The sequence below is a fragment of the Diorhabda sublineata genome, chromosome X (assembly GCF_026230105.1).
Source record: "Diorhabda sublineata isolate icDioSubl1.1 chromosome X, icDioSubl1.1, whole genome shotgun sequence".
NCBI classification, from domain to species: Eukaryota; Metazoa; Arthropoda; class Insecta; order Coleoptera; family Chrysomelidae; genus Diorhabda; species Diorhabda sublineata.
In genome coordinates this window covers 33684466-33711636 of record NC_079485.1, presented here as the reverse complement: position 1 = coordinate 33711636, position 27171 = coordinate 33684466, and the positions used below count along the sequence as shown (strand labels likewise).

The 27171-nt window shown below is 28.8% G+C and overlaps 3 protein-coding genes across 8 annotated transcripts; 1 reads left to right on the top strand and 2 right to left on the bottom strand.

Moving 5' to 3' along the window:
* Nucleotides 1-353: 353 nt before the first annotated feature.
* Nucleotides 354-9700, bottom strand: LOC130451404 (mediator of RNA polymerase II transcription subunit 30). 2 transcript variants are annotated; one of them, XM_056790395.1, is made up of 4 exons: nt 9111-9700; nt 6410-6712; nt 3631-3836; nt 354-964 (listed from the first exon to the last, which is right to left on the bottom strand). In XM_056790395.1, exons 1-4 carry the CDS (start codon nt 9163-9165, stop codon nt 599-601), a joined length of 930 nt encoding a protein of 309 aa, XP_056646373.1. In that variant the 5' UTR covers nt 9166-9700; the 3' UTR covers nt 354-598. The 2 variants fall into 2 exon arrangements, with proteins under 2 accessions (XP_056646373.1, XP_056646372.1); XM_056790394.1 differs by lacking the exons at nt 6410-6712; nt 9111-9700 and adding an exon at nt 4972-5892.
* Nucleotides 9701-11686: 1986 nt separating this feature from the next.
* On the bottom strand, nt 11687-14471 carry LOC130451405 (succinate--CoA ligase [GDP-forming] subunit beta, mitochondrial). Its single transcript, XM_056790396.1, has 6 exons — nt 13510-14471; nt 13329-13452; nt 13173-13272; nt 12789-13096; nt 12445-12721; nt 11687-12310 (listed from the first exon to the last, which is right to left on the bottom strand). The coding sequence occupies exons 1-6, from the start codon at nt 13561-13563 to the stop codon at nt 11932-11934; spliced, it is 1242 nt and encodes a 413-aa protein (XP_056646374.1). The 5' UTR covers nt 13564-14471; the 3' UTR covers nt 11687-11931.
* Nucleotides 14472-15184: 713 nt separating this feature from the next.
* On the top strand, nt 15185-24281 carry LOC130451407 (mitochondrial folate transporter/carrier). 5 transcript variants are annotated; one of them, XM_056790397.1, is made up of 6 exons: nt 15185-15265; nt 15458-15673; nt 15725-15875; nt 16195-16453; nt 16528-16641; nt 20675-24279. In XM_056790397.1, the coding sequence occupies exons 1-6, from the start codon at nt 15220-15222 to the stop codon at nt 20930-20932; spliced, it is 1044 nt and encodes a 347-aa protein (XP_056646375.1). In that variant the 5' UTR covers nt 15185-15219; the 3' UTR covers nt 20933-24279. The 5 variants fall into 5 exon arrangements, with proteins under 5 accessions (XP_056646375.1, XP_056646377.1, XP_056646376.1 ...); XM_056790399.1 differs by having other exon boundaries at nt 15209-15265; nt 15423-15673; nt 20675-24273; XM_056790398.1 differs by having other exon boundaries at nt 15227-15345; nt 15423-15673; nt 20675-24281.
* Nucleotides 24282-27171: the final 2890 nt, after the last annotated feature.

The window sequence follows — 27171 nt, the reverse complement described above, 5'->3', positions numbered from 1 at the left end:
ATTAACATTCTGTTTATTAATAATGCGAATTTCTGAAAACTTGTTTTCTTTTTCTTATCGATGTTCTACTGAACATATTTAGGGTCAGACTAAACAGCACGTACTATGATTTCTAAAGCAAACTCAATGTCATGACAATATGATATTGACTCTTTGTCGCATCTACAGCTGACTGAAATGTGATTTGAAAAATAAGTGTAGTGTTTTGGAATTTATCTATATATGTAGTGTCAGTGTAATATATAAAAAAGTATGAAATGTGTTAATATTATCGAATAAATATTAACAAAAAAATTAGTTATGACTTTCTCATAGCGAGCACATTGTTAATTTCCCAAATTATACGCCTTAAGTGATCTATAACCTTCCTTTTATTTTTCAGAATAACGGAATAAATTTTCCGTGTTTTTAAATTTATCCATGTATCTAGTGTCAGACAATTTACATTTCACAAAACCTCAGGCTGAAATTTTCGCATTCACACAATAATAAAGTTTAACAATTTGTTAGTGAACAAAACTATTACTGTAATATATGAAAAAGTATGAAATGTGTTTCTGTGATAATATTACATAATAAATATTAACAAAAAAAATAGCTATGACTTTCTCATAGTGAGCATAGTGTTAATTTCCCAAATTATACGCCTTAAGTGATCTATAACCTCCTTGAGCTGTTTATTTTTCAGAATAACTTGCTCCATCACTTCTTTGCTTTCCTCGCATGCTAATCGGTATGCCTCTGAGTTTTTCTTTTCATCGTGTTTCGGGTCTAGTTCGTCTTTGAAAGGAATCAAACTTTCAATGTGTGTATATTCCATGCCTTGTAGCTGACAATTTTCATTGCATTTTTCGTAAATAAGACGCAATCTTTTGAAAAGAACTCTAATGGTACGAAGAAGCTCTTGAACTCTGGCTTTTTTCTCATTGCTTGCATTTAATGATTGGGGAGTGCCATTGGGAGGCTGAAATAATAATAAAAAACAGTTATAATGATATATATTTAAATAAAGGGTGTTTTATTTAAAAGTGATAAATACCCTTCGCGGAGTTGCAATTTTAGTACAATTTTTCGATTTTCCAACACTTTATATAATTAATATATTCCAAAGCCAAATATCTTTTCTATCTATTAATCATATTGCTGAAAATTAGCATTATATACAAAATTTCAAATGCAATATTATTCTCACCAACTGACAAAAAGAAAAATTGAATCACCTATTTTCCTATCAAAACATGAATCATTGGTCCAGTACTCAAACTTGCGAGGTTCAAAGATATTGGCAAGCCTAACAGTTTGCTCAGTTACATTGACTGGCTTTTGCGAGGACATCAAGCTCTAGTAGTTTTAAGTGGGCCTATGTGCACAACGATTCGGGATCGTCCACTGTCACAACTACGAAGTATGAAGATAAATTATGTATTATAGACTAATATCATCATCATTTATAAGGTAATATTTGACTGAAAATGACACTTGTCAGAAAAATATAAACTTCTAAAAAATGAAAGTTTGAAAATATTCATTCTTTTTTTCTTTTTTGAAAATAAATTACAAACTGTATACACCGTTCATATAAATTTATTAGAGGATGTCAGTGTTCCACAAACGAACCTAGAAACTCAGAGAAAAACCATTTTATAAAGTATGTAGGTATAGTTTCAATAAACATAGCCCCATAATTCAATTTTGTTAACAACGACGCAAATATGTTCACTAAATGAGTACAACGTACTGCTAATAAAATGATACTTCTGTACAGTAGTGATACTCCTGAAAATTATACTTTATACACTTTCATAATTGTTTACGAATCTAATTCATATATATTCCATATTAATTGCTATTTAATGTTGTTTTTATTTATTTATTTATAATCCATTTATCCAGATTATAATATTGTAACGTATGAAGTTATCTAGCTCTACAAGAAACCAAACAATATTTTCAATAATTTATAATTTAAATGTAACATCTAAGCATGAAATACAATACTGTAAAAGACGAGGTGAAATTTACTAGAATGTCATTAAAAAGTAGTAAAGTTAATTTTAGGTCACGATAAATCAAAGACATGTATTTCGACTCAATCAATAATGACCTATCGTTAGATATGCGACATTAAAATTATAAAAAACTTTGTATTTATAACATTCACCTTCTAACTTACTATAAATTGTTATTCTCAGGTTTCTTTCACTAGATATATTCACTCCCAGATAATTGAATCTTGATACCTGCTGTATTATTCCACTATCGACTACCAATTTGCATCTAATAAGATTTTTTGATATTGCTATTGATTGTGTCTTGTTGACTGAGATGTTCAAATTTTTCTGCAGAAATTTTCATCTTATATAGTAGACGTTGTAAGTCGTCTTCATTTTCTGCTACAGCAATACCATCGCCTGCATAAAACAATACCTTTGTGGAGTGGTGACCCATTCTGTATCCTGCATTGACTTTGTTTACTTCCTCAATAATTTGATCCATTACGATGTTGAATAGACTTGGCCTAAGACTGTCTCCCTGTCGAACACCAGTATTTGAACTTCTTTAGAGAGTCCTACCTATAATAACAACTTTTTATCACCAGTTATGATGATTCTGGTCTTCTGATAATGCCCAATGCATTGTATCCTTTACTAACTGGTCCAATATTTTAAGATTTTGACCGTGTATAATAGGTTAATTTTAAAGTTGGTGTAGTTGACTGTGCACATGTACTTACATATTGAATATATAAGTTGAATTTCCTTCTAGTCTTGGTGTGTCTTTTGCTAAGTGTAGTGTACATTTATCACTCTCATTGCAATTTTCATAAATTCTTAAGAAGTACTAAGTACAAGTATAGTACTTTTACATTTTTGCGTAAGTTTTAAATCATTATATTTATATAGTCTGAACTTGGTATCAACAATGAGGTAGGTAGACTCATAGAATAAAATTAAAACTAATTCAGAACAATCAGGAAAAGAGAAGGGCTGACAGATCATAATGAAATTTAGAAATAACTAAATAAACGTTTGTGTTTAGTAGAAATGGACAAAAATGTTTGAAGTAAGCTGAAGTTTTTCTCACTCCTATCTACTGATATGTTCACTTCACATATTTAAAGGACTCAATTTAGCATGCTGTAAATTCTACAGTACTCCTGTAAGAACATATTTTTTCTATGAATAATACTTTTAAAATGAACTTATAAAAACAAATTATATTCTATTCAACGAACAAAATTTTTCTACCAAGTATAACAGTTCATAAGATTATTACAGAACCAAACAAAGAACTCGACCCAAAAAAATTTTCCAAATAGTTTTTTCAGTAAAAAAAATTATGTTACTGTTCTGAATATAGGGTGAATTTTTCAAAAATCTTTACAATAACAATTAATAGTTTATTAATCAATACAAATTCTCTTGTCATTATAAATGTTCCATTTGTTGATCAATGAATAATAAATTGCTTATTCTGAATGTAGATGATGATAATAATAATGAAGAAAGAACTTGGTTTATACTCATTCTACAAAAAAGAGTTAAGAAGTAGTAATATGTTTGAATCTGTTCTATTAGTCACTAAGTAGAAGCTACCAAATTCAAAAGTTTCATTTACTTTTAAACTGACCTGTATTTGTTTCAATGTTTGAAAAACTTCTTGTGTTCTACTAACAATATCTTGTACTGTTTCTTGTCCTAATCTACATAACGAGGCTGTATTAAATTCTTTAGATTGCTGCTGTTGTTGTTGCTGGACAGGTACTGATGGTGGCGTTGGAGCAACTCCTGGTGTTGGTTGTGGCATCTCATGATGATTCAAGGTTGGCGCATATTCTAAAAAAAAAATAAAACTATTAATTCAACTTACATACCCACAAACATAAATTACATTCAATTTCATTCTGTCAAATGTCAATAAGCCCCAATAACTAATTAAGAGTCAATTAACTCCAATCATTCTGGAAAGAGATCGTTAATCTTGCACTTCATATTGTCATCAAATATAAACTAGCTCCAATATTTTTTATAATACAGCCATATCGTGTTTCCATTTAAATACAAACACATTATTTGAAGGAAGTGTTTGGTCATCAAAAATGAAAAGTGACAGAAATAGCTACTAAAAAATACATTACAAAAGTGCTATAAGATAATGAGTCTGACAAACATTATTAAATTGGAGGTAATAATAGAAAATATATATTGGAAGCACCACATATATGTGTGAAAGTTCATTATTTTATTTTATATAATTGTTACAATTAATTCCAGTTTTGACTAAGGAAAACCAATTTTCACAGTCCCATTCCGTTAAAACCAGTTTTTACTGGTCAGAACTAGTGTTGACTAATACCATCGGCGTTAAAACTAGTTATGTACACTTTCGACTAAAAAATACTAGTTTTGACTAGAAAATATTAGAATTGGCTAGTTAAAAGTGCTTTTCTCTCATTTAATTGATTCATCATTTAAAACTAGTTGCCACTAAAGAATTCTAATAAAAACCAGAGTTTCCAGTTAAAAAATTATATATTGTTTTAAAACTTAAAAAGTACGTGAAATATAATAAAATAAAAATTTATTCTACTAGTTGAGCAACTGAAGCGTTCATAACATTTTAAATTACATTGAATATTATTTTTTTGCTCAATCGGCGATTACAAGCTAACCTAACCTAACCAAACAAAATTATTAGGACTAAAAGGTTAGTCTATTGAAGCTTTGATATAAGCGTATGAGTATACAATAAGGAATAAATCTCCTACTCAAATGTAAATAGGTAATAAATCTCTGGCAGAAATGTTTACCTATGGGTACATGAGTACAATATGTACCATTAAATTTTATTGCAGTTAATACTAGTTTTCACTGCCACTGTCATTAACACTAGTAAGGGGGTTTGTGAAAACTAGTTTTCCCTAGTCCAAATTAAAAAAAAATTTTAACCATAACATATATATAAATTTACCTGTATCTATTAAAAAATTGCAAGAATCTGAAGTATCTGTTTCAATAGTTGTAAAGAGACCTTTAGATGGTGAATCAAGTTTGTCAATAAATTTTCTTTTTTTTGGAGATGCATGAGATATAGAAATACTCTCTGGAGATGCATCTGGAGTTTCCATAAAATTATGCGAAAACATTCCAACAGTTTCATTACTTTTACTTTTTAAGCCTTGCGGTGTTGTGTTCAAATCACAACAGTTATTACAATCAGCTGATGGTGAGTAGTCTATTTCATCATTGATTGTAGAAGGAGGTGATTCTGCAATTTGTATTTTTGAAGTACTCGTTCTTACCTGTCCTGATATTGATTTAGACAAAGCATGACCATAACTATTACAATCTGTTGGTGGTGAATTGTGTGTTTCATAATTTTTAGTAGAAAAAGACGATTCGGCAATGATTATTTCTTTATTATCAGTTAAACCTGCTGGCTTCTGTGGTAGTTTTTCAATCAAATCTCTACAACCACTATTGCATTTATTTGCTGATATATTGTCTGTTGATGACTTCTGTGATTTTAAAATCAAATCACTCTCAATTAATCGTGAGTTGTCTGTTTCATTATTTACCATAAGAGACAATTCTCCATTTCTTACTTCGTTATAATTTGTATTTGTAGACTCTTGTGTTATTGTTTTAATCACATCACTATTACAATCACTTGAGGATGAGTTGTCTTTGTAATTTTTTTCTGTAGACCCTTTAGATATAATTACATTACAGTCCTCTGTAGTAGAACTAGATAAATTCATGTTGATAAATATTTTATAAATGTATGTATGTACTAATAAAGATAGATTTCAACTATTTTGTTTCAATTTATAATTTGTTAATAGTTTTTTTTCACAAAAACTTGTTCTCATATCTTGTGACAAAAACTGGAAAAATTAAATTATTAGATAGTAAACAAAAAACAAAGAAAATACAAGAACCTTTAAGGCATAAACATTCCACCAAAAATCCAAATGTTAAATAACGGATAAAGGATAATATATAATTGATATTAAATTGTTGTTTAAAATTAATAGTAGATTTAAAAAAAGGTATTCAGTTTTTTTGGTACTAAAATTTATTATATATTTATATTAAACATATCCTTATCATAGTCTTGCACTGGTCTTGTTCAAATTTTCGTATTTATCGAACTGATTTATCTATTCTTACAAGCAGAATTATTATGTCATTTCGAGTTACATTTTACTTTGTGCTTTACAAACTTACACTGATTAGTGATGGCAAATATTGAACGCTCTAAGCGTGTTGTGGCTCTTTTATAACTGACACGACACGACTGGTCCTCAGCATATAGCCACGGTCGTTGTGGATGTTAAGAAAGATTCACAACTCGTTGTGGCTGTTTAAAGCGGCCCACAGTTGTAACAGATACATTAATATCTTACCCATAGGTCTTTGTTGTATAGGAATTTGAGTAGGTGTCTGATGGGGTGCCATTTGACTACCATTCATTGGACTATTCATACTATAATGTGGATTCATTTGATTTAGCATCGGTGATCCTCCATTAATACTAGGATTCATCTGGTTTCCCATAGTTCCATTCATTGGGTTAGTCATCTGAGGCACCATTGGACTTCCCATTGGATTAGACATTTGGACAGGCATTTGAGTTGGTAAAGTATTCTGCATACTTCCTGAAGTCATTTGAGTTTGCATAGGTGATAGCCCAAAAGAACTTCTCATGCCTGTATGGAAAATTATATCTAAATATATAGATACGATAAATTACCATGTAAAAGAGGCCTAAGAAGTAGAAATTAAACAAGTTTCTTATAATTTGTCTTGAACTTAGACTTCTACCTTTATCAAAATATAACTTGACACTCACAATTTGTGTAATCATCTTAATTAATACCTACATCATGAATATAAAAATAAAATTAACATAGGATTCTGTTTAACAAGAAAAATTAATTTTTTCTTGTTTTTTAAATCTCTAAATTATGTAGCAATCACCAATCAAATCATTCAAAGTTGCATTATATTTTATAAAATAGAACTATAAATTTTACTTAAATTGTTTAGACATTTTTTATCATTGATAACTTTCCCGTATTTATGTATGTGAATGATTTCTAAAAATTTTCATTTTCGTGTATTGAATTTACTATGAAATGAATTTATAGAATTAATAATAATATTACCATCAGCTACAAATGAATTACTGATGACAATAGTATGTTACTTCAAGCAATGGTTCAATGTACTTTGGCTTATATGGTATCAAAGTGATCTTAGTAAATATAGAAATTATGATATTGAATTAGAACCAAAAAATGCTAAATTCGCTTTTCTATGCTCAATTCTGCCAAAGGTAATTATAATTTGAACAAAGATCTCTTCTTACTGGACACATTGTTCAACCACTTTTGGGTTTTCATTTTATTATTCAAATTTGTGCGCAAAAACCTCGAGTGGAAGTGTTAAATCTGAAAAAAAGTTGTCAAATACATTGGTGATCATTCTTCATCAACTCACAGAAGATTCAAACTATTTTCAAAGGAAATGGAAAGTGCAAATCAACTTAGCAAACTAAACCTTGAGTTGCAAGGATCAGGTGAACTATTCTAGATTTGTATGATTCCTGGAAGTCACTGAAAATGAAAATTCACAGTATAACCTTCCATACATATAAATAGTTTCCAAATCTAAATATATACTCACCCAACCTTGATACTTGTGATTATACTGCATTTAATAAAGAAATGTTAAACTAAATGACTTTACAAAGAAGAATTTGCCAAAAGAAGTCAAGAGTTTGATTAATATGGTAACATGTTCTCCTTCTTGATAAAACCAGACTTAATGGATTTTATTAGAATTCTATTTAATGATTAACTTTCAACATGGATTGAAATTCAAGATATTGAGCTTTACCATATTTAATTATGATTATGAAAGATAAAATTTGTAGAACTGAGACAAGTTTTAGGTGATCCTCAGGATAAATAAATGAAAATACTGAATTGTTGAGTTAGTTTTGCAATATAAAGTTATGTGCCTAAAAATGTGACATTCACAATCCTTCTAACATTGGGATCGTCCTATATGTGTGAACAAGTTTTTTCCTATATAAACATAATTTTGAATCCATATCATCCAAAAATAGAAAAGCTTTGTAAGAAACACAAGAATAAGAATCTCACTGAAAATGTTTCAATATTTTAATTTTAAACAAAATGTCTTGTATAAAAACATACATTTCCTTGAACAGAAAAGTCTGTACGTTTCATTTTTATTTAAAACTTTTAGAAACATTGTGGATCATTTCTTAATTTTATTAGTTAACTTCCTTATTAGTTTTACCAATTTTATACATTGTTTTATTCATATAAAAATTTTACAATTTGTTATAGTGGCACTTGACTTTGTTTAAAATTTTAATTTTTGTTAAAGGGTTACCGACCCCACCCCAAATGAATAAGAACCACTTTTTAAAACATTGGTATCTAAAATTATGGAAAATTGTTTTTGTAAACATTTTTAGTCAATGGTGAAATAGATAAAGATTAAGTGTACCAAAAAGGAGTCCTATTATTATATATTACTATTAATATTATTATTATTTTTTTTAATATTATTAATATGAATATATTACTATAATATTACCTATTAAAATATACTTCAAATATTCCACTGAGTATTTTTAAATTCAATAAATGAGAAATATTAAATATATTTTATAAATTAATATAAATGATTTTAGTCATTTTTTAAAGTAACATTCTATTTACTTCATAATTTTCAATCGACAGGAAAAATCCTGAAGCATATCAATTTTGTATATGAAACTAAACTTTTTTAATGAAATTATACACATGGCCTTTTTAATCCCTCGGATTGATAACTGCAATGAAAAATTAAAATAAGTGTTATCTCAAGAATGAATAAGAGATTTTATTAGACTTGAACAAAATAAAGGTTAATAGCTCATTATCTCTAATTCAGAAGTGAAACTCCAAATGTGAGTGGACTAATTGTACTTTATAAGTCAGCTAAAACGTGATTGTTGAAACTGATATGAAATCATAGCTGTAATGAAAAGCCTTAACTAATATAAATATATAAATTAAAAATTCTTACCAGATTGCTGAGGATTATTCAAATTTTGCATAAAATGGTGAGGTGGGGCAGCCATTTTCCAAGTTAATAATAATAGTTCCTTCAATTTTTGGCTTGATATCTAAATATCTGGACACTCCATAAAATAGGACAACTCCAAAGCAACCATATATAATGAACATTCTATAGTTTCCTATGTATATATGTATATATACCGAAAAGGAAATAATAGAATGTATATATATATATATATATATATATATGAAAACAGAATTCAGATCTATTATTTATGTTATTTATATAAAGTATACACAAAATTCCAAATCATTTTTATTTACCTATTTCTTAGTTATTAAATTTCAGGAAAAATGACAAATGACATTTGAAAGGTATTCACATCCAAAATTTCCGTAAACTTGAAGGGTTTTTCGGAAGCTGTGTTTGGGTTTGATAAAACATTTCTAATCAACTTCACAATTTTGATTTATTATGGAAAAAAATAAAACAATGAATTCTTCTCGAGAAATACTACTTCAGATTTTTTGAGATCAAAATGCGAAATATGACAATTCGACCTAGTGCGCATGTGGATTGCAGGCACTAAATTCAAAAACTTGGAACTTGCATTCTGTGGTACGTGTTAACATGGTTTTTAGCCTTGAATTGCATTCAAAACATCAAAAACAAACGAAACAACCCGTCACATTCAACCGCTAGCGTGTTAAGATAGAAAGGATCATATGAAATGGCAATAATTCTTCCACATAACATAGAATCACGGAAGCTAGAAAGGCCCGATCTAGTCTCCGTACATAGGACGATCTACTTAACCAAATCTGTCAAATTGTTTTCTAATGCCAAAGATTACACGACATTACCTCACTTTACAACAATATTTTAGATTATTTTAAGAGTAAAATAAACAACATAATAAATAATGATATTTTAAATAATAACATGGTGGCGTTCAAAATACTAATAATTGTTGAGATGTATGGGTACGAGCCTAAAAATTAAGGAGTACCCATTGACTAATTAAACGAAAAGAATAACAATTGAAAAGGCATTGAAACAAAATAATTCAATTTATTAGTAAACAATTTATTTACAACTAGTGTATTGTAAAAATAATTCTAAAAAAGTATAAAATCTACCAGGGGTTTATTTAACCATAATGGTAGCAATGAAATCTTCTGAAGCCTACTATTTTTATAAACATTTCCTACAAAAATACCTCTTTGAAATATTCAAATCTACAAGATAAGTTCAACATGGCAGTCTATATAGCATGGTTATTGTTCTTTTAAATTAAATTACAATATTATCTAGTCAGAATACTTACTTAAATTACAATCTCTAAAGCTACATCCCGTCTCGTTCCTATAGCTCCATTTTTCAGTTAATTTTCAGGAATAGCTTCGCTGAAAAGATCGCAGCAGTAAAGCTGTATAGAGATAAAGTTTTTGTTTATCTAATTAGATAAAGAAAAAAACTGCAGGAGTTTATATCCACTACAGAAATTAAGAACAACTTTCGGGCTGCCCTGTAGTGTAGTATCGTTCTGATTAAAGATCGTGACTGCTTGCTTGTGTGCTTCTACTATGAAAATTACCTCCTACCTGAAGTTCCGAAAAAGCAGCTAAGAAACAGGGTTTTACGTGTGAATTGGGTCATAAATAATAGTTAGAAAAGTACGTTAACCCACTTCTAATTACAACATAGTGGCTGTGGGTAACGAGCTACCATCAAATGTAGATATTTGATTATAAGCTTGGGTTGTAATATAACAGTGATATATAATCACGAGATTTGCGGCTTTGAGTTTATGTCTGACAATTGGTGTGAAACAATATTTTAATTGAATTTTTGTAATCGTAATCCTTAATAGTTGGAATATTGGCTTCAGTTTTAATATATCATAAGAGAAAACAGTTCAATACAGATTTCATGACTGTGTAAATGAAAATTTTGTTATGTTAAATTATGCTTCTCTCAAATAAAGAGATATTGACTGTTTGTTATTAATTAGATATTATTTTTGATTCAAGTTCGGTATGTCTGTTGTCAACACCAAAACTGGTGCTGTGAAACGTTCTACAACTTCCAAAGCTCCATATGAATAGTCTAGAAGTTGAAACAGAATGAGACATTTTGTCTCTCTTTAATAGATACTATGAAATCAAAGTTTGTATTAATGCACATTTTACTTTAGATGAACGGAAATTGCACAGTGTAGGAATAAGACAGATAGCTTCATAGAGAATCAAATGAATCAACTTCTTGCCTTGGTGGAGAATCTATGGTTTGTTTTTACATAATTCGTTCTTTTTACATATTCTTTCATGCAGTTCGATTATTAATATATACATAGTAACGTTGATTATTTATTAGATCTACAAAAATCCAAGGAATGTGAAAAAAAAACAATTAATTGTGATGTATTCTTTCAACATATGCATTTTTTTGAATAAATTTCAGAGGCTGTTACTCTCTTGAAGAAACATTGTGCTTCATACTGTTCTATAGTTAACATCCTCAAATTCCTAATTTATTGTACAATGGGGATTACTTGAGAGATAGAAATGAAAAAAACTCAATTCTTGTCTAAGAGATACATTATGTATAAACTATAAACACTGCTTTATATTTTTGTTATAACTCCTTTAATCTATTTAGATTTATTTATAGCATATTATTAATATGCCCAAATTGAACAAAGAGAACATTTGAACACCTTGAAGAAAATTAATTATTTTGTCAAAAATAATTGTTCAACTAACAGTTTGTTTATTGTTTGGTTTTCCTATTTATAGAATAAACAAGTATATTTACTTCCTGAATGTCAAATACTATGTACAGCTTTTTTGGCAGCATCATCTAAATCTTCAGCTGTAATAATGTCAAGACCTGAGTTACTAATAATTTTTCTAGCTTCGACAGCATTGGTTCCTTCTAGCCTAACAATCAGCGGAATTTTTAAGGTCATATTTTTTAAAGCACCCACTATGCCATTGGCTATTGTAGCACAGTTTACAATACCTCCAAAAACATTAACTAAAACAGCTTTAACATTTGTGTCTGATGTGATGATGTTGAATGCTGCTCGTACTTGATCCTCTTTCACACCGCCTCCTACATCCAAAAAGTTTGCAGGGTCTCCTCCATTAAGCTTTATAATGTCCATTGTTGCCATTGCTAATCCAGCACCATTTACAAGACAACTAAAATAGAACTATATTATTTATATAATCTAATATAAAGCTATATGTATACTAATATTTCACCATTTTCACATAAAGATTAAACTTTCTATAATTGGGTAAATTATACTTTAGACAAAAATTATAGTACTAACCCAATATTACCAGCCATTCCAATATAATTCAAATTATATTTAGCTGCTTCCACTTCTCGGGGGTCACTTTCAGACAAATCATCCATAGCAAATATTTCTTTTTGTCTGAAGTTGGCATTATCATCAAAATTTAATTTGGCATCAACAGATATAACTTTTCCATCATCTGTCTCAACTAAAGGGTTTATTTCTAATTGAGTAGCATCTATAGTTACAAAGAGTTTCCACAATTTTTTTATTTCATGAATAGCCTTAGTTTTTAATTGCCCTTTAAACTCTAAAAACAAACAAAATATCTAACTACCTTTGTCCATATTAAGAACCTGGAAAAAATATATAACTACCTAGGAAATCTGCTAATTCATCTGCCATTTCATCAGTTACCCCTTCAAAAATATCAATTGGAAGGTTTTTTATTAAGTGAGGAGTGTTTTCAGCAACTGCTTCTATATCAACACCTCCTGCAGGTGAAGCTATGATTACAGGGCCATTTCTATGTCTATCCATTAATATACAAATATATGTTTCCCTTTTTATATTTACACTCTCTGCAATCATAACTTTATTGACTTCTATACCCTCCTTTGGAGTCTGTTGAGTTATTAATCTATGCCCCAGCATTTCTTTGATAATTTTAGGCACTTCTTCTCTCCTACAACAAGTATATTAATTAAAAATAAGTAAAAATACTAAACCAGTTGAATATTGGTAAAGCACATATCAATTACTTCTGTGTTATATGTACTCCTCCTTTAAACCCACTGTCAAAATATCCTTTTCCTCTTCCACCAGCCAATATTTGTGCTTTGATAACATATTCCCCAGCATCTGTAACAATAACTGTTAGAAACACCTTAAAAAAAATTTATCAATGTAAAACTTACAAAATTTATCTAGTGCTTGTGATCCATTTTTATCAACCATGCAAAATTCTTGAATTGCGACATTACTTCTTCTTAGAAGATTTTTGCTTTGATATTCTAGAAGATTTAAATAACGACAGGAGTTCTATAAAAAAAAGCAATATTTCATATATACCCATAATTTAAATACAACAATACTTACTTTTAAAAATATATTTACATTTGAGAATTTTAATAAGGGACATACACCCAACATATTTGAAAAAATGTTTGAGAAATAATTTTTATAACGTAAAAATTAAGTAAAGTATAATTTAGATTATTAAGTATATTTGATAAAATTGTGGACTTTGAAACTGTTATATTCTTCAGTACATAAAAAATAAGGTTATATTATCTTGAATTTGTAACAGTCAGTGAAGGGATGGGATCACTAATCACCGCAGTGAAAAATAACCCGTTATCCAACATTTTCTACCTCTCTCTAAATGAAAATTACATGATTAACGGTTCATTCCACCTTTCTTATACCAATAATGTGTATGAGAGAGAGAGTGAGGAAGTCTAGTTGGGTTGTTTTTATTTAAATGTAGGATTAAAATATTGTGAGTTGACTTCTGCTGAAATGACCCTGTTATGTGAAGGATCTTCCTCTGCAGGGCTGGCATTGTTTTGGTTTTTCTTTCTTTTCTTTTGGTGTGATATTGCTTTGAGCGTGTATTCGTCTATTATTGCATGAGGGATATAAAAAACTGAAAGTACTGGGAGCAAAAAAGTGTTTCGAAGAACCAGATAGATATTTCATTGTTTTAAATAGGTGGGTATGGTTTTTGTTTCTTTATATATAACTATTTTGTTCCCACAGGCAAATTTTGGACTAGTTTGAATGTTTTTCTGTGCAATTGCGCTTTGAAATAATTTCGTGACTGTTACCTGATTCCTCTGTTCGGAGAATGGTTTGGTTGCTTCGATGAAAATTATAGAAAATATGTTTTAATACCAAGTTAGAATTTTTTGAACATGTTGTAAAATTCATATTGAGCAAACTATTTACTGTTATCAATCTAGCAATATTTATAATTACGTTATCTGATTTGCTTTTCGATAACTGCTTAATGTGTTTGTGAGCGGCAGTGATGGAAGGTATTTTTATGTTCTAGTTATTAAATGGCAAATATTCAATCGAAGGCTATGAAAATTTACTAGAACTTGTAACAAGAAAATTCATGGTTAATTGATTTTACCCAGATGATTCCAATTTCTTTCCATATATCCAACTATGGGGAAAAAGTTTATTAAAAGGAAAAAAATATTTTTGAATGAATTAATAAAGTATGATCAAATATTTGAATTCATATTTTGTTTACTTCCATCTTTTATAATATTTATTTATTTATTATTAACCTAACAAAGACACAGAAAACAAAAAAGTTGAACGTTCAACATGTTGCCGATCGTTACCGTTATCGATAGGTAGCAGTAGCGCTATGCGCTACGTCCGCTGAACTATTGCGAAGGTTATAACATATAAACAAGGATTCTTCATTGACAAAACTAATTTACTATAAAGCGCATTTGCTAAAATTTAATTTTCCGAAATACTTTCGAGTAAAATTTAACTTTTGAATCTAGGGAAAAAACATTTGGATGCCTTTTGGCTGGACAGATCCAATTTTAGCTTATAGTTATATTTTCTCTTTCTTTCTTTTATCCACGATAATTTACACATAATAAGCCAATTCTATTAGTTTTGCAATTAACTACACTAATTTTAACGTAAAGGTAGAATATATTTATATTCAAAACTACACTTCTGTCATCGTGTCAATACCAAGGAATACACTAGAATTTGTATTCGAACAGCTCGAGAAAACTTTAATAACACAAATCTGTACACTACTGACTACTGTCAATGATTCTGGAGTTGTTATATTTTTTCGAAATCGCAGTCATTACAGGTGCGATATTTTACATGGTTGAGTTTTGCATTTTGCATTAAAAACAGTAAACATGTTTTTTTAATGAAATTTGCAGACACGTGAGTCAGTTACAAACATTTAATCACATGGTACTTAATAGCTGTAAAATTACATAACCTAGTTTTTATTTTTTTAGTTCTTAATTGCAATAAGAATTTTGTATGTCGACAGTGAAAGTACACGATGCTGACATTATACTTCTCGAGTCGAATGTATCAGACGATTTGACGACAACAGTAATAATGAAGAATCATTCAACAGCAAAACAGACTAACTTGTCTGTTCTCAGCACTTTTAAATATGAACATTTATTAGCGGGTATATCTGGAGGGACTATCTCAACATTAATTTTACATCCTTTAGATTTAATGAAAATAAGATTTGCAGGTAGGAGAATATGATGCAATTTCTAACAAAGATTCAACATAATATTTTTAGTTAATGATGGAAGAACATCAATACCTCAATATAGCAGCTTAACTAGTGCATTTTATACAATAATTAGACAAGAAGGTATTAGAGGGCTATACCGAGGAGTTGCACCCAATGTTTGGGGCTCTGGAAGTGCCTGGGGATTCTATTTTTTGTTGTAAGTAGTTTGAGAATATGTAAATTTGAGAAAAAAGTTTTTGCTAGCATATTTTTACAAACCTTCAATTATGTGTTCAAGATGGTTGATTTTTTTGATGTTAAAAAGGTGTATTTTTACACATATATATTGAATGTGAACAAAAATAACCTTCATTATAATTGTCTATCTCAAATTGAAGAAAATCTTAGTTAAATCTTCTTTAAGGTAGACTAGGAAAAATTTACACTGCCCTCAAATAATACTGACTTGACATGCACTTATTTATTATTTTAATTGGATGCAGTTGTTTCAATCTCCCATAAATTTAATTTTTTAGTTATAATTCAATAAAAAATTGGATTCAACAGGGAGATACTCAATACCATTTAGGACCAAGTTTGCATATGCTTGCTGCTGCTGAAGCTGGAATTTTGACATTGATTGTTACAAATCCAATATGGGTAGTGAAAACAAGGCTGTGTTTACAATATGGAAATGAAGATGTTTACCTGTCAAGGGGTGGACAATTCTATCATGGCATGTCAGATGCATTAGTGAAAATTTACCGATCAGAAGGAATCAAGGGGCTTTATAGGGTCAGTTCAAGAACGTTATTTCACAGCAATATTAAGTAGGTAGGGATCTGGTTTTCCTTATCTGCTATTTGTAGGGTTTTGTTCCTGGCATGTTTGGAGTAACACATGGTGCATTGCAGTTCATGACATATGAAGAAATGAAAGCATTTTATAACAGATACAGGAAGTTACCACATGACAACAAATTGGTAAGTTAAATTGTAGTATACCTCTAAAAGAGTTTATCCATCTTATTAAAAAATATATTAGTTCAACTTAGTAGAAATTTGAACAGAAATTCTCTGGGACAAAAAGAGATAACAAAACACATGTATAAATCAATATTCCAACCTGTCCTGAAATAAAGTACTTATGCAGAGTCAAAGATGTCACTAGAAAAGATCAATTAAGAATCGAAATGATAAGAAAAGACCTAAGTGTAGAACTTGTAGAACAAAATTACAGTATAGGTGGTTTGGACACCTTTGTAGAATGAAGAATAATAGGCTCGCAAAAAGTATTTGGCAAGGTAGAGGAAAAGAGGAAGCCCAAACAAAGTGTGGAAAAACACAATTGCCGCAGTTTTAGGAGAATATACATATATATATATATATATATATATATATATATATATATATATATATATATATATATATAAATTTCTTATTCTTATTTCTTAGACCCTTTGATATATTGATGCATCTAAATGTTCTTAATTTTAGGTCTCTTCTGTTTTAAAATTAGTTTTTTTTGATAATTTTTAAAAGAAAGATAAATTTTGAAGTTTCGTCTTTACTTTAAGTCTTTATCATAAGATGATACTGACACTGACTATTTGCTTATTTATATTGATCTATAGATCACCATCATAATATCAAAATCTCTTTTGTAAATTCTAATAAAACTACAAATAATTTAATTGATTACTGCTATATATTTGAGATGTAGGGATCAAGGAAAAATTAATTTTTCTAGAACAAAGTTGTAAGTTGATGTTATCCTTATTTTGATATTCATGATGAAGGTGATCTATAGATCAATATAAATAAGCAAATTGTAAGTGTCAATATCATATTTTTATAAAGACTTAAATAAAAGATATATATATATATATATATATATATATATATATATATATATATATATATATATAAATTCATATTTTGTTGTTCATATACTGGATACAAATATGTAGAAACAAATTACAGATATAAATTTTAAATCAAATTGTTTAATTGTGTAATTCATTATACATTTCTCATTCATGTTATCATTGTTGTTATTTTTACACATTCAAAAAGTATGTGAAATGAAAGTTGTGAATATTATAAAAATTCCAATAAAGTGACGTCATGAAGATTCTGTATCTAACAAAAACAACATGTTGTATAAACTACAACAAGAAAACATTCTAAATGAGTTTCCAAAACAATTATGCAATAAAAATAATAGTTGAGTATATTATATTTTTTAGTTAAGTTATTCAAATAAAAACCCTTCCATATAATTTGTATTATTTGCAATATACAAATTTATAAAATATCTTGAGGTTTAGCTTCTTTAGCTCTTGTGACATAAAGTAAGAAAACTTGAAAATAAAAATATTTTATAGAAAAAAAAAATGATTTAAATTGTACAATGTACTAGTCAGGCTTATATAAGTTACAGTTTTCCTAATCACATATTAATTGTAATATAAAATTTTATATAACATCTACCTCCATGGTATTTAAGACTTTCTTCAGTTGGCAATACCAACTTTAAAATGTCTTGATCGCTTTATACCCATTCATTCATATCATTCAATCCATATGCTTACTTTTGGTATGTTCAATCAAACTTCTAGTAAAGTTCTCAAAAATAATATACAATAGTGCATTTTAAAACATTCAATGATAGTAGTGAAGAGGTTGAATCAAATTTGTTACATTTTGAGTGAAAACATTTCAACAATTATACTACCGTCTTATAAACTTTGATGATGTGCTGGAGCATAATAAATTAGAACTGCTTGTGTTTGAAGATTTTTTGAAGTAAACAGTGACTCAACTCTTGGAACAAACTCTCTTTGAGACCATTTCATAAAGCATGAAATCTATAAGCTTCTCGGACTTTACCATTTATTTGAATGAATTAAGCAGGTATCTAGCTACTACCCACGTGAAATTAAAATACTGTTATTATTGACACTATCGAATTAAAAAAAAATATTTTTTATATTGTTCACAAAAAATCCGAGTATCATCTCTAAAACGGATGTTAAATCCAAGCAAATTCATCGTAACATGATAACTTATGAAATCAGGACTTTATCCAATGCCAGCATTGATGTTCAACATAAAAATGAAATGAAGTTTTTTTTTACAGTTTAAATATTGTAATTTTTTTGTATTTATTCAGTTTCCATTATCTTCTTTTGGTGAGTAGTTACTTGACAAAGATTTATGCACACATTATGTAAACAACTTTTATACATTATGTTTTTTTATTCAATTCGAGAATATATATAAAAGATTGAAAGCATATCAGTTTTGAAAGGAAACAAAATATTTGCAAAAAATAATATCATGTTTTCAGTTGATTACACAAATCTTAAATTAAAATTTGAATAAATTGCTTGATCTTTAAAACTCTTGGTTTATTAAAAATTATTTAATAGGTTTAACTTTCCCAGATTCTATTTAGACGTTGCAGATAGGTTGTGATATTCTGACTATTTGTAAGATTGAAATTACAGCTACTTTGACTTCAAAAATTGTAATTTCAAAATTAGACAGTGGGAACATGTCTTTTGGAACAACCAAGTAACATTATCTACTATCAGGCGTGGTGGTCATAATTTTATGATTTGGTGTGTTTTGATAACCCAGAATATTGTAACGATAATCGAAACAAATTGTTCAGGATTCCTCTATATTCAGTGGACTGAAGTTTATTGGTCACGGATTCATTACAAAGCAGTGATTCTAAAAACTTTTCTAAATTGTGTTATAACTTTTTGTGCATGAAAAACGCAATTAGATTTTGCAAATCCTGCAATTGCTATCTTCATTTACCTGACTTTTCTACTTGACGTGCTCAGAACGTCTGTAAAAACTAACATAGACTTAATGGATCAAATTAGATGACTATATTTTATTAAGAACTTGATAATGTGATGATTTATATGATTTTATTTTGTAGATTCTAATCTATTTGACGGTGTGTAGTATAAATATTTTTTTTGATTACATTATTATTTCTTGCATTTATTTTGTTTTAAGTACTTGTTAAGTAGATGGCACAATTTACTCAGTCAATTTATCTGCATCAATAAAGCTTTTCTTTTTTGTCGAATTCAATTTAGCAAGCAATAAAAAGTCATTTAATTAGAAAGATGTTTAAAAATTTCACTGTAACTTACGCAGATAGTAGTTGATATATCAAGTCTGAAAAGTAGAGGTAAGTGGTGAATTTAATAACATTATAGGACATTTTCTCTAGATACCACAATTTTAAGTAAATTATAAAATTGATGTAATGATTGAAGTAGATGAGGCATTATTTTTATATTTTTTGTTGCTAAATTGTCTTGATTTTCAGGTCTCCTCTGATTACAAATTAGATTTTAAAACATGAAAAAAAGAAAAAAAATGACGTTGCGTTATCAATCAAATATCCAGTCACTTAAAGCAAGAATAGGTGCCTAAATTGGAAACCCCGATCAACAATGCATCTGAAGTTTTTTTAATTTTAAAAAATGTTTAAGATTAAGAGTGCAGTTTTCATATTCACTAATGTTTGGAAATTGGACGAAGTGCACGGGTCATAGTGATATGATATGACCCATGACTTTCAATCAGTAGGTCAATGCTGACGAGTTGCCTAAAAACTAAAAATGTGAAACATGAAAAATCGTGCAAAAATTAACTAAAGTATTAAATAGAAGAGATTTTCTTGGATCGACTTGTACTTTTGAAGTTTCCATTAGAAACAACGCGAAGTTTGAAAAATGATAAAAATCTCGTTCCTAGTTAGTATCGACAATCAACTGATAGGTGATCTCTGTGATAAAACATTATCGGCTAATAAAAAGATGTGTTGTAACATTGTTTCCAGCTTTTTCCTATTTTCTAAATATAAATTTCTAGAACAGAATAATTTTGAATTGATTTGAATTTATAAAAACAAAAGTTTATATGATGGTGGTATTCTATCTATTGCTTAAACAATTTATGATGTTTTATTTTATTATCATTGCAGACCACTGGTGAATACATTGGCTTCGCAGCGATTAGTAAACTAATAGCAGCAGCTGCTACTTATCCATATCAAGTTATTAGGGCCAGATTGCAAGATCAGCACCATTCTTATAATGGAACATGGGATTGTATTAAAAAAACATGGAAGTATGAAAAAATGGGTGGTTTCTACAAAGGACTAGCTCCGTATTTACTTCATGTTACACCCAATATATGTCTAGTCATGTTAATTTATGAAAAATTTAGTAACAATAATTAATTTTAACTTTTATTTTTATGTGTCACTGATACAAAATAATGTTTTTTGGGGTAGTTCCGTTTGATTACTTACTTTTTCTAAACTTAGTCCTTAACAATTAACCAGATAGAATAGTTCCATCAAGATTTAATTATTAATAGTTTCTAATCAGACAGATCTACTGTAGATCTCACTGAAAATATTAAATGTCATAATATTTCATGTCAGTAAAATATTCTCGGTGAAATTCCATCACTTTGTTTTACATATTTCACAGACTAGATTGTTGAGTTACGTATCGATTTTGTTGCTTTGTCCTCATTGGAAATGTTGAGAAAAATTGTTTGACACTACCCCAAAGCTAATAATGATGTTTTTAGAGTAGATTGTGTTTTTACTTCATAATTATATGGAGTTACAAAAATTGTTTTATGCATTTTTTATTCCTTCACCTGATTTTTGTATATTTTCAGACCACTTGTAGATGTTTGCATTTAGTATTTTCCTCATATTCCATTTTTCAATTATCATATTTTATCATCTTTAGAGTTGAAAAGAACGACTTGAATGAGTAAATTTTAAATGTTTTAATGTCTGATATTTCTTGATTTCATTTAGAGAGAAGCTATGGACACCTTTTTATCTAAGCTCAGTAAGATAATCGCCATGTTAGAAGATATATTCAATATTTTATTACTATCAACCAAATGTGGTATACTAGACTCAATAGTAAGAAACATTATTCTGTGTCAGACGATATAGTTCCAATTTAACTAATTAGAAGGTTTTGGAACAAGTTATCAACTTACTGAAACAAAATTGTGAAAATATTCGTGGATAAAAAGTTATATTGTGATCTGATAATTTATATTTGATAACTTCATTAAAAAAAGGGTCATTTATAAGAATAATTACTGTTTAGAAATTTTACCTCTTCACGTTTATAACATATTTTAAACTTATTTTAATTATCTAACCCAAATTTTAAATTTCAATTGGTAAATTTATTCAACAAAGTTGGTCTTATCATAAACCTAAAAAAATCTGACAAAACTAAAGAGATTACAATATAAGATATATTTCGATTAAAAACAATAATACTGATTACAAGGCAGTGAAATATCAACACTGATTGTAGTAAATAGATAATTGAGAATTATTTTGATTTTACTGAAATTAGAATAAATTCTATGTGCTGGTAACTTGAACCAAAGCACTTAGTTTAATTGCTCAGAATCAAAAATTTAACAGATGATTTAATATATTTTTCTATGGGTCTTAAAATTCATGTCTAGATCTTATAGAAATCAAAAATTATCTCAGTAATAGACAATTGGCAATATTTGGTTTTGAGAGTAACGTGAATGTGAATTGAAGTCAGTGTACTAATGACTTTTGTAAGTTTCTACTGTTGCTGAACTTGCAGTTAGTCCATTCATAATATTTAATACTGTGATAATAGTTTGTAACAAGTATGCGGTAAACATATCCTTCTTCAAAACCAACTCAAAGAAGATAACATATTAATGCTGTAAATATTGTACGAAATTGAAAGTTCTGGAACCTTCGGCGATATTCTGTACTAAACACACTTTATATTTCCACTATACTAACACATGGATGAAAATGACAAAGTGGTTATTGAAGTATTGGTATAGTTGGAAAGTGAAGTGTATTTGCTATAAAACTTTGTAGTCTAATATTTAACTGAAATGTACAATATGTATTCTGCAAATAAATGAATAGAAATAAAAATTTAAAAAAATTGCTTTTGTTTATGTAGCAATTCACCCTTAGTGATTTTTCAAATTACAAACAAATCGCGATTAACCAGAATTTTATCTTGTTTAGATAACTATAGGTGATTTCACTATGAACTATCATCTAAATCATCTGTATAAGTTTTGGATTTAAATATTTTTCATAATTATTTAAATTCAGTGTAAATTTCCAAATAACAACTATTTTCTTATCAACTTCAGCTAAGTTGTAATTTCTGGAACTTCAGTGACATTCATACTAAACTTACTGTTTACTACCACTACACGAATACACACAATAATTACTATCCAACGCACATTTTCATAACCAAGTTATAGTTTTCCGTTTACTTTGAGGTTCTGAAGACATTAAGTTGGATATCGAAATGCTCGTCGGATTGCGTGATTGTTGATGTGGTAGTGAACAGTATTTTAATTGACTTATTAGCTGTATGTAATACGACTTCCATAAGACTTGATTATTTCTGTGTGTAATAATAGTGTTTAAACAAACAATTGTTTACAGTTTTTTAAACCCGAATGTTGTTGAAGTACGTACATCACGTTTGTGGAAGATCAAGATTGATAAAAACAGTATTTCAAGACATATAAAAAATATTTCGAATATTGTATTTGCGATCTGCTGTAGAACTATCCTCTTACTTTTGCATACAAAAATGAAGATAATGCAATATTTAAAGGAACGAGAATTTGTCTTTTGTAAAATTTTTATACTGGTCCAAAACAAATAATTTTTTTGACGGCCCAATTATCAATTAGTCCTTGTAGCTCTGCCGCTTAATTTGGTAGATCCTTTGTTTCCTATGTTAAACGGTTTTTTCTTAAACAATAGCAGGTAAACAACATTCACTGAACATGTTTATGGCAAATTGGTTCTTTTACTTAGAGTGAATTATTTTCCTAATACATTTTTTATACAAGTTCATAGTTACTGTAGTTTCTGCTTTTATTATGATATTTAAAAATATAACCTTGAAATGATGTATCTGAATTGAAGATGACAAAAATTATATTTTGGTTGATGTTATAATGAACCAAATGAAAGCAGTTTACATCAAAGAATCAGTAGAGATAACACACATTTCCATTTTTTGCTCAATTATTAATTATTCTATTCTCGCATCTATGAAAATTCAAATTCTTTTCTGAAAAAAATATCTTAATTGGAAAAATAAATAGTTAACATTCACTTTGTTGAGTGTCATATTTTAACTAAAGAGTTAATGTTGTAGTTAGTTCCTATTGCATTACGTACTTGCGTTTGTATTAGGATTGTTATAACTTATTTCCTGTCAACTGTTATTTTGAAATCCAGGGTCTCAAAATGGTGACACAATCGTAATAATTCAGTGAGTTACTTCACATTGAGAGCGTCTTTAGTTTAATCTCATTAATTTCGATAGTTTCATGTATGAGTCATAATTTCTGCAATAATGTATTAGTTTTGTAGATTATATAGATTATACGAAGCCCTGCTTTAAAATATGTTGACAGGATGCAACGTCTATTAAGGTGTGTTTAAAAATATAATAAGAACGTAAATGTATGAATTGTATACACCTTATAGAATAAATGATCAAAAGTTGCGATTCCGGCATTACTCATCTTTCACCAATCCAATACTATTGAAAGAAATTATGAATAGAATTCCACTGCAAAATTAACTTACCTCCTAATAGTATTCTGCAGCAATAACATTGAATGAAGAAAGCTTCACACAATTACAAGTGGAACAAAGGTTCCATGTGATATACTCATCAGTTTCTAGAAGATAAAGAAGTTTTCAAGGAATGAAAGAGATATAAGAATATGAGGTTAGGACCATAGGCGTGTAACTGATGCAAATTAGGACCGATTCTTTACGACTTTAAGTGCTAAGACAAGGATTCTTTAATAAAAAGCTCTGCAAGATCTTCGATATGTTAACATAGAAAAGTACAGTTTGGCAGAGATCATTTGGATGGTGATTTGGAGTGTCACACCGGCATGTTGATCATTTAAAAAGTCACATTATTGATGTATTAGAACTTACAAAAATTGCATAATTTTCAGACATGAGATAATATGAAAAACTAATGTATCACATACAGTGTGTTCTAAAACTACGCTAATAGATTCGAGAATATCGATAGCTTTACATAAAAAGTTTCTGTTTAAAACATATTCTATTGGTCAATACCAATAGACATCTCTATGTAGTTCGTACAAATTGTTTTTTCTGGCGGAGTTACATTTATGTTGAATGGAATCTATAGTTACTGGAATCACACATTTATAAATTTCATATAGATTTGACTAATGATGTAACAAACCATATGTATTCGTTATGAAGTACAACATGCGCCAACTAGGAAAAAGTTACGCAGATTCTGACATTCGTTCTACTCCGTCATTAATTATATTGTTAACACCAATTTAGTATTATCAGTAGAGTAGTGCTTAAAATATTATGAGTAGAAAAAGCGTACGACCATTCAAGCATCTTCAAATTTAATTTATGCAAGTACGTATTATATGTGAGCTTTTTCTAAATTGCTGAAGATAAATTTTGTCATTTGTTATCATTTTAGAAGAAAAAAAATAATGACATTAAAATATTATCTACATAGCTAAGAAAAAATGTTCTATGATGTATATATATATATATATATATATATATATATATATATATATATATATATATATATATATGAAAGCTCCAGACGATGATTTAAACAGTGCCACGTAATTATTTTTGGAAATTTATTCAGTAATTTTGTAACCACTCCTCACCTTTTCCCTAACATTACACTTGCTCCGTCACTGGTAAATGCAATTAAATTTTGTTCAAATAATTCTCGTCGAAGCCATATTTTTCCAAATTATTTAAAAGGTATTCTATAATGGTGGATGCTGTTTGATCAATTGACAATTCTATTAAATCAAAAAAAAAGGAATCGTGGTTGGCTGATTTTATTTATTTCGAATTTTAAAAATATAGAGTAGATTTTTTACTTAATGTTGTAGATTCATCAATGAGAACCAAAATCTTTCCATTTGTTTTAATAATTTCTGAACAAATTCTTAATTTCATATTTTTAGATTTGTGATTAATTATATTTGTGCAGGTATATCTGGACCGTAAACCAGATGACAAAATTGTTCCATTTGTCGGCGTTTTTCTTAGCATCACTGTAATATAATAATAAAGTTTAAAACATCTACCAATACTGGAAACCAACGTCTGGAAATTCTAGTTCACAACAAATGTATAATAAAAATTCTTAGCATTAGCCGCAGGCCCATTTGGGTATGGCAATAGGCAATAAATTATACCAGGGATGAGTAACGTACGGTCCGTGGGCCGCTTGCATTAAAATGTATGTATGAAATCTTTCCTTTTTTAAAATTTTATATTTTTTTCTTCTAAGGTTTATTATAAATAAAGTTTAATTCCCGTTGACCTGTTCACGTATTTGTTTTGGTTCGGTTCGAGTTCCGGTTCAGTAGAAAAAAAAAACTTTCCGGACTCCGGTTCACGGTTCGGAAAAACAAGCCCGTTCGTTCCGGTTCGGGTTCGGTTCAAACCTTTGTTTATAATAATACATATAAAAATTCGTCAAAAATTAGAAAAAAAAATCAACAATTCTTTTAAATTTTTTTTCAATACGTCAGTCAATTCTCGTTATCAGAAATCATCTTTAGTTCCGGAACGTGTTCCTGTCCAAAAAGGAAGTACCGGAACGACGTTCCGGAGCGTTCCGGCTCGACAACACCACTTCACATCAGAGATTTTCTGCGAATAGTATATGATTGTCATAAAACAGAAAATGTTCTAGTTAGTGTAAAATTGAAACAAAAACTTGAAGATGATTTGGATCTTGCCATGTCTGAAACGTCAATACGACAATTTTTTCAAAAAAAGTTTCAGTGGAAGAATTATGTTTTCTTCCACTAACATAGAAGAGTACAAATTCAGTTTGGCAGAGATCATTTAGACTGGGAATAACGGTTATTGATATATTTTGTTATTTTTCAATTTGTTGAATTGTATCGTTTAAAATTGATGAAAAATTTAGCTTGTTTTGCTCTCATTGACAAGATCGATTATGTTAAAAAATTATATAATCGGGCAAACAAACAACACATTTGAAGATATAGCAATGTAGGTGTAGTTAGTAATATGTAGTTAATTAAAGTTTGATATTTAAAAAGAAACCTTTATATCACATCAACAAATAGTCACTAGCGAACTTAGTTATGTGGAATGGTATATAATGAATAATACCCAGTGACCAGAACTCAACTTTGTCTCAATGACTAAAAACCAAATATTTCAAATAACAATCCTTTGTCTTAATATGCCGAAGTTCCAACAAAATATTTGCACAATACTACTAATAATTAAAATAATGCGTAAATTGGCATATCAATGATGGTATGAGGTGGCATTAATGTGGAGGGTCACACAGTTTCAGTGGAAGAGAACATAAAGCAATC

What these genes read in the sequence shown, in the direction of transcription:
- LOC130451407 (XM_056790397.1), top strand. Translation starts at nt 15,220, where the DNA reads ATGATTCTGGAGTTGTTATATTTTTTCGAAATCGCAGTCATTACAG. An exon ending in AATGAAAATAAGATTTGCAG is followed by an intron (nt 15,674 to 15,724) that starts GTAGGAGAATAT and finishes TAATATTTTTAG; the next exon opens with TTAATGATGGAAGAACATCA. An exon ending in TGGGGATTCTATTTTTTGTT is followed by an intron (nt 15,876 to 16,194) that starts GTAAGTAGTTTG and finishes TTAATTTTTTAG; the next exon opens with TTATAATTCAATAAAAAATT.
- LOC130451404 (XM_056790394.1), bottom strand. Translation starts at nt 5,761, where the DNA reads ATGAATTTATCTAGTTCTACTACAGAGGACTGTAATGTAATTATATCT. An exon ending in CAATTTTTTAATAGATACAG is followed by an intron (nt 3,837 to 4,971) that starts GTAAATTTATAT and finishes TTTTTTTTTTAG; the next exon opens with AATATGCGCCAACCTTGAAT. An exon ending in AAACATTGAAACAAATACAG is followed by an intron (nt 965 to 3,630) that starts GTCAGTTTAAAA and finishes TTATTATTTCAG; the next exon opens with CCTCCCAATGGCACTCCCCA.
- LOC130451405 (XM_056790396.1), bottom strand. Translation starts at nt 13,563, where the DNA reads ATGTTGGGTGTATGTCCCTTATTAAAATTCTCAAATGTAAATATATTT. An exon ending in ATGTAAATATATTTTTAAAA is followed by an intron (nt 13,453 to 13,509) that starts GTAAGTATTGTT and finishes TTTTTTTTATAG; the next exon opens with AACTCCTGTCGTTATTTAAA. An exon ending in GGAATGGCTGGTAATATTGG is followed by an intron (nt 12,311 to 12,444) that starts GTTAGTACTATA and finishes GTTCTATTTTAG; the next exon opens with TTGTCTTGTAAATGGTGCTG.